At 47.3% G+C, this 7619-nt stretch overlaps 1 protein-coding gene across 1 annotated transcript; it reads left to right on the top strand.

The window, feature by feature from the left end:
• Window positions 1-339: 339 nt before the first annotated feature.
• On the top strand, window positions 340-3034 carry TUBB4B (tubulin beta 4B class IVb). Its single transcript, XM_074974096.1, has 4 exons — window positions 340-498; window positions 621-729; window positions 806-916; window positions 1790-3034. Exons 1-4 carry the CDS (start codon window positions 442-444, stop codon window positions 2848-2850), a joined length of 1338 nt encoding a protein of 445 aa, XP_074830197.1. The 5' UTR covers window positions 340-441; the 3' UTR covers window positions 2851-3034.
• The last annotated feature ends 4585 nt before the right edge of the window (window positions 3035-7619 follow it).

Below are 7619 nucleotides of genomic sequence, written 5' to 3'. Positions count from 1 at the left end.
CCTGCGAGGGCTTAACAGCGGTTACTAGGATACTTCGTTTTCATCTACTCAGTGTGACATTAGTTCATTGCTAAGGGAAACAGCCAATCACTCACCATATCAATCATTCAATCGAGCCAATGAGGAGAGCCCTGAGGAGGGAGATTGCTAATTGTGACGTACAGGTAGTTGAACAGTCTGACCAATAGAGAGCGGACTGGAATTGGGCGGGATTAGCAATTTGAGTGACACCGTTTTAACCGACGGGAGAGTTCTTATTTTGCTGAGCCTCGTTCTGAGCGGCCATTAGTGGCTGTCGGCCGGGGCTGTGGGCGGGGGCAGGAGCGGTGCGCGCGCAATCCGTCGGTATATAAGCGGTGGCGGTTGGTCGCTGTGACGCAGCTACGGTGCAGATTGCTGCGTGACTGGTGCCGTTGAAGGGTGTTGGCCGCCGCCATCATCATGAGGGAGATCGTGCACCTGCAGGCCGGGCAATGCGGGAACCAGATCGGGGCCAAGGTCAGTTCTGTCGCTGCCGCCGCGGCGGGCTGGGGGGTTGGTCCGGCCCCGCCGGGGAGGAACGGCTGCCGCAGGGTGGGGGAGGGTGGCCCCGCCTCGCCTGACCCGTGCGTCTGTTGCAGTTCTGGGAGGTGATCAGCGACGAGCACGGCATCGACCCCACCGGCACCTACCACGGCGACAGCGACCTGCAGCTGGAGCGCATCAATGTCTACTACAACGAGGCCACAGGTAGGGCTCGGCCCCTCCCCGCCCGCCCCCCCCCCCCCCCGGCGGCCCCGCGCTCACGCGCTTCCCTCTCTCGCAGGTGGCAAGTACGTGCCGCGCGCGGTGCTGGTGGACCTGGAGCCGGGCACGATGGACTCGGTGCGCTCCGGGCCGTTCGGGCAGATCTTCCGGCCCGACAACTTCGTCTTCGGTAAGCCGGGGGCCTGCGTGGGCCGGGCCGGGCCGGCGGCGGGTCTGCCCGCGGGGACGGGGGCCGCGAGGCGGCGGGCCTGGCCGCGAGGGGGGAGGGCGGCGTTGGCAGCAGCGCGGTAAACTGTCAAGCGTCCTCCTTCAGTTGGAGCTGGTCGCGAGCAGATAAAGGGGAGGTTCTGAGCGCAGCTCTGACAAGCGAGTTCAGGCTGCACCGGTTCGTGCAGGGAACAAAAGTTAATTTGGGGGGTGCAAAGCGAACCCTTTTGAATGCTAAGTAGTATGAAATATTTTTTTTAAAATATTTGAGTGGCATCTTGTACTTAGGTTGCAACAGGTTTCAGAGTAACAGCCGTGTTAGTCTGTATTTGTAAAAAGAAAAGGAGTACTTGTGGCACCTTACAGACTAACCAGTTTATTTGAGCATGAGCTTTCGTGAGCTACAGCTCACTTCATCGGATGCGTCCGATGAAGTGAGCTGTAGCTCACGAAAGCTCATGCTCAAATAAACTGGTTAGTCTGTAAGGTGCCACAAGTACTCCTTTTCTTTTTTCTTTTTAGGTTGCAACGAGAGCAAGTACTTTAGGGGGGTGGGATTGCTCAGTGGTTTGAGCATTGACCTGCTCAACCCAGGGTTGTGAGCTATTGTGAGGGGGCCATTTAGGGATCTGGGGCAAAAATTGGGGATTGGCCCTACTTTGAGCAGGGGGTTGGACTAGATGAGCTCCTGAGGTCCCTTCCAACCCTGATATTCTGTGATTTGTGGGTGTGGGGGCTTCCCCTGGCTGTGCAATCGTTTGGGGCTCATCCTTCCTTTTGCTTGCAAGCAAATGGCTTGCTGTGTTAATCTGATGTGAAAATGGCTCTCTTCCAGGTCAGAGTGGAGCAGGAAACAACTGGGCAAAGGGCCACTACACAGAAGGTGCAGAATTGGTTGACTCTGTGTTAGATGTTGTAAGAAAAGAAGCAGAAAGCTGCGATTGTCTTCAGGGCTTTCAGCTTACCCACTCTCTTGGTGGTGGTACTGGCTCTGGCATGGGCACCCTCTTAATCAGCAAGATTCGTGAAGAGTATCCTGACAGGATCATGAACACTTTCAGTGTTGTGCCATCTCCTAAAGTATCGGACACTGTAGTGGAGCCCTACAATGCCACTCTTTCTGTACATCAACTTGTAGAGAACACAGATGAAACCTATTGTATTGATAACGAAGCACTATATGACATCTGTTTCAGAACCTTGAAGTTAACTACTCCAACATATGGTGATCTGAACCATTTGGTGTCAGCAACCATGAGTGGAGTTACCACCTGCTTGCGTTTTCCAGGTCAGCTTAATGCTGACTTGCGTAAACTAGCAGTTAACATGGTTCCTTTCCCCCGTTTGCACTTTTTTATGCCTGGCTTTGCTCCACTCACCAGCCGTGGGAGCCAACAATATCGTGCTTTAACTGTACCAGAGCTCACACAGCAGATGTTTGATGCAAAGAACATGATGGCTGCCTGTGACCCACGTCATGGCCGCTATCTCACAGTAGCTGCAGTTTTTAGAGGCCGCATGTCAATGAAAGAGGTGGATGAACAAATGCTTAATGTACAAAACAAGAACAGCAGCTACTTTGTTGAATGGATTCCCAATAATGTTAAAACTGCTGTCTGTGATATCCCACCCCGGGGCCTGAAAATGTCTGCTACATTCATTGGTAACAGTACAGCTATCCAGGAGTTATTTAAGCGCATTTCTGAGCAATTCACTGCTATGTTTCGCCGAAAGGCTTTCTTGCATTGGTACACTGGAGAGGGCATGGATGAGATGGAGTTCACTGAAGCTGAGAGCAATATGAATGACTTGGTATCTGAGTATCAGCAGTACCAGGATGCCACAGCTGAGGAGGAGGGGGAGTTTGAGGAGGAAGCTGAGGAAGAGGCAGCATAAAACCTGTGCAGTAGCTACTCCTGTAAATTATGTTTAAAGCTGTATGAACTCCCTTCTCATTCAGAAACTTGTCTTTATTCATGTCTTTACTGTGTACCTTCCACTTCTGTTTCCTGATGACTTCATATCAAATGCTGTACAGACACCACAATTAAAGCATTTTTCACAGCGCAGAGTTTTGTGTCTGCCCTTTCTGGTAGGCTTTCCGGGTATTGTTCCCAAATGTTAAGGCATAGCTGTGTCTGAAGGCTGGGAAAAAAAATATTGTTTATTTTTGCATAAGTATTTGCCTATTAATTCTAGTTGGAGAAAATACTAGAACAAAAATATTTTACATGTACTACTGTGGGTAAGACTCAAATAAGGATGTCTACTTGCAATCTCCACTTGCTCATTGGACTGAAATAAGACTACTGCCAGAGGTGTGGAGTAGTTGTGCATCTAGTGAACTGAAATGCATAATTATAAATACTTTCCATGTGTTAGTTTAGAGAGAACTTACTAAATACCTCTATTGAATACTCTATGCTGTAAATGTTTGCAGTATAATTAGTGGATGGCTTCAAAAGACTAGGTTTGTACTCCACTTGTGTTGTCCCAGCTCAGTGAAATGCAAGGACTTTGTATTTTAAAAAAAATTTAACTTGCTTTCAAGAACACCACCACTTCAGTTTTGCAGGTTTGCCTGGTTTGGGGGGGGGGCTTTCAGGTGAAGAGAGCCTGAAATTCCTTCCTGCTGGCTGATGATTCAGAAGTGATGCCCAAGATTCAAATTAGGTGCCTATTAATTTGGGGCTTTTTTGGAAGGGGAGGAGCCTGGGTTATCATGTCTGATTAATATGGGGGAATCTTCTATTATAATTTTTTGAAGTAAAACAGGTGAAACCTGAATTTTTTAATGATGCCTTTCAGGTCTTATCTGGTTATCATTACAGCAACAAAGCAGCTTCTATGTCACCTTGAAGAGTTGAGCACTGTCTAAAGTGCTCAGAGAAATGAGAGCCTTGACCAATATGGGGGAAGTCAATATATGCGGGGCTGGAGCCCAGAGACTGAGGTGCATAACTGCCTCTAGGTGCCTAAGGCACAGATCTGTGCACTGCTGCTATTAGCAAAAATTCCTCTCCGCTGCCACTGAATCCTGTAGGTATCTAAACTCAATGGGCCCTTAAATTTTTGCAGTAGATGCTTCCTGGGCAGCTGCTTTTGTCAGTGTACGCGCTCTGCTTCCCAGTGAGGGAGTAGCTATGTCAACATGAGAAATCCTTTCAGCATAACCATCAATAGCAGGGATTAGGTTGGTTTAACTTGCTCAGGGGTGTAGTGTGGTTGTCTTTTTTTTTTTTTAAATGTGTGATGTAGTTACACCACCCCAATTTCCTAGCATAGACCTGGCCTAAGTTTCTGCTTTTGGGTATGCACCCTGCAGCAGTTCATGAATATGGGGAACTCCTGTGGGCCCTAAGGTGGCAGGTATACTTGCATGTTGCTTAACTCTATAGAAAATAGCTGGGGGCAGATGAAGGAGCTCTTGATTTTTAGCCTAGTGTTTAAGGTTGTTATGGGGGAGAGCCCCCCGCTGTAGTCCCCCCCTTCTGCCATATAAGGCAAAGAGCCAGGCATCCAGTCCCCCTGCTCCAATGTTTGTTTAGCCAAAGTGGACCGGCTTCAACAGGAGAGATTGATAGAACTGCACATCAGAATATCCCCTAGTCCAGTGGTTTGGGCACCCTCCTAAAGGCATACAGAGTCAAGTTTGAATCTCTTCCCAGCTTGAAGAGGGGATACTTGAAGTGGGAGTCTTTCACAACTCAGGTGAGTACCTTAACCACTTGGCTAAAAGCTAGCAGGGAGTAGCTCCTCCTGGCAGCTTCCTGCAGAGGAAGCCTGACTCCAGCAGAGGGCTCGTAGAGAATCCAAAGCAGAACTAGGCACCTCCCTTCAGCCTGGACTCGTCATACCCTTCTCGGGGTTCATGCCTAATCACATTTTCCCCCTCTTGGCATCTGTTGGCTAGTTCAGGTGGCTGTATGTGCTGGCTTGTGTGAATCCCATTCTTAGGGAGCCTGAGTGCTGAATTCAGATTTTGTGAATCTCAGTGGTTTTCCAAATGCCTTGGTCCCCAATCCTTTGATCCTTTTTTGCCTCTGTGGCACCAGGCTTCTCATGCAGACCTCTAGCTGCAGAGTTTTTTGGAGTGAAATTTGAAACTTTTTCAAAATTTCTAACAGTTCAGCATTGTCTAATTCCCCTTTGGACCCCAGGACTGCTTTTGTTGCTTGGAGAGATTGTTTGTTTCCTTGGCTCCGCTTCCCCTTTGAGGCATTTGCAGGGGCTGGTGCCCCCTGCAGGCTTCAGGAGAGAGGTGGGCCAAGAAAACCACGTAGCAAAAGGAAAGGTCTGTGTACCATGCTCACTCTTCTGCTTGTTGAATGACTTGATGGGGAGCTTGGCTGGCTCTGGGGATAGTGCAGTTTCTCTCAAGTCAGTCAGGGGTGGAGGGGTCATCTTGGGGCCCCTCTCCCCCAGGTGGGAAAGGAGGTAGGCAGGATTGGAAAAACTGGCTCTGGGGCAAGCAGCTCCTCACCTCTGTGATGGGAGTGATGCCAGAGGGGTTCTGCACTAAATGAAAGAAGGCACCTAGATCTTGCATCAGCAGGTGTGCTGCCTGCAGAGCTCAGTTGGACCATGGATGAAGGGCACTGAATACAGCATGGGCACTTCCAGCACTGGAGAAAGCAGTTAAGGATTTTGGGGCCAAACTTCCTCTACTGCAACCCCACTCATACCCTGTGAGGCCTCCACAGGAAACAGACTCATCTGCCTCATGTAGATCTCATGCAAGAGAGAGAGCTGAACCTTTTGGGGAGTTCATCCCTGTATCTCCTTTCAGATGCACAGAAGGTTCCATGTGTAGGGAGGAAGGCAATAAGACTAGCCTCTTTGAGGACAGGGAGATCATAACTGCTTGAAATATTTTTGGAGCAATCCTTGAGCCTAATTTCACTCCCTGCTCTGAAGCAGGATTATGGGGACAAACTCTGAGAGTGGAAATCAAATCAGAAGTGAGCTGCAGCTCACAAAAGCTTATGCTCAAATATATTTGTTCGGCTCTAAGTACTCCTTTTCTTTTTGCAAATCAAAACTGTTTCCCCTTCTTGTGCTTACAGAGGGCAAAAGGTCAGATCAATGCAGGAAAGAGCAGCCCATGGATGGGCTGGTTCTAGCCACACACACTGGGAGTTCTCCTTGGGAGAAGAAGCCCCTACCACACCACCTTGCTGCAAGGCAGTGGTCCTGAGCTCCTCCACCCAGTAAGTGGAGAATGGGGTGCCAAATGGGGGCACTTTAATGGTAAAAACAGGAGGACTTGTGGCACCTTAGACTAACAAATTTATTAGAGCATAAGCTTTCATGGGCTACAGCCCACTTCATGGGATGCATAGAATGGAACATACAGTAAGACGAGAGATACACATACAAAGAAGGTGGAAGTTGCCATACAAACTGTAAGAGGCTAATTAAGATGAGCTATTATCAGCAGGAGAAAAAAATGTTTGTAGTGATAATCAAGATGGCCCATTTAGACAGTTGACAAGAAGGTGTGAGGATACTTAACATGGGGAAAATAGAAGTTTCTCTTTGAGAAAGATAGAGGGACACAAACCAGTTTCATATAGGATGGGCTGATTTTAATAACAGGAAGTTAAATAGGGGGAGGGATAGCTCAGTGGTTTGAGAATTGGCCTGCTAAACCCAGGGTTGTGAGCTCAATCTATGAGGGAGCCATTTAGGGATCTGGGGCAAAAATTGGGGATTGGTCTTGCTTTTTTGAGCAGGTGGTTGGACTAGACCTCTTGAGGTTGCTTCCAACCCTGATATTCTATGAAATAATAAATTTTAATCTCTTGCTTTTGTGCTTTTTTGTTATAGTCTTAAAGAGAGATTGATTCTCAATGGCTGGTATAATTTGGTGCTTTTAGATAACCAAAGGGATAGACTGTATACATATTTATTGAAGCAATTATATAGCTTAACATACGTTCATTAGATTCTTCATTTTTATATTTTTTATTATGTTAGTAAATGGTACAAGGATCTGTACTGGGACCAGTGCTGTTCAACATATTCATAAATGATCTGGGAAAGTGGGTGAACAGTGAAGTCGCAAAATCTGCAGACAATACACAATTACTCAGGATAGTTAAGTCCAAAGCTGACTGCAAAGAGTTACAAAAGGATCTCACAAAACTGGGTGACCGGGCAACAAAATGGCAGATAAAATCAAGTGAAAAGTAATGCACATTGGAAAACATAATCCCAACTAGAAAAGGAGTACTTGTGGCACCTTAGAGACTGACAAATTTATTTGAGCATAAGCTTTCATGAGCTACAGCTCACTTCATCCTGCATCCGATGAAGTGAACTGTAGCTCACGAAAGCTTATGCTCAAATATATTTGTTAGTCTCTAAGGTGCCACAAGTACTCCTTTTCGTGAATACAGACTAACACAGCTGCTACTCTGAAAATAATCCTAACTATACATACAAAACGATCGGGTCTAAATTAGCTGTTTCCACTCAAGAAAGAGATCTTGGAGTCATCATGGATAGTTGTATGAAAACATCTGCTCAATGTGCAGCAGCAGTCAACAAAGCGAACAGACCCCTTAGGAAAGGGCTAGATAATTAGACAGTAAATATCATAATGCCACTATATAAATCCATGATATGCCCACACCTTGAATACTGTGCACAGTTGTGTTCGC

Source organism: Natator depressus, chromosome 16, assembly GCF_965152275.1.
Source record: "Natator depressus isolate rNatDep1 chromosome 16, rNatDep2.hap1, whole genome shotgun sequence".
Lineage (NCBI taxonomy): Eukaryota > Metazoa > Chordata > Testudines > Cheloniidae > Natator > Natator depressus.
This window is presented reverse-complemented; position numbering and strand designations above follow the sequence as displayed.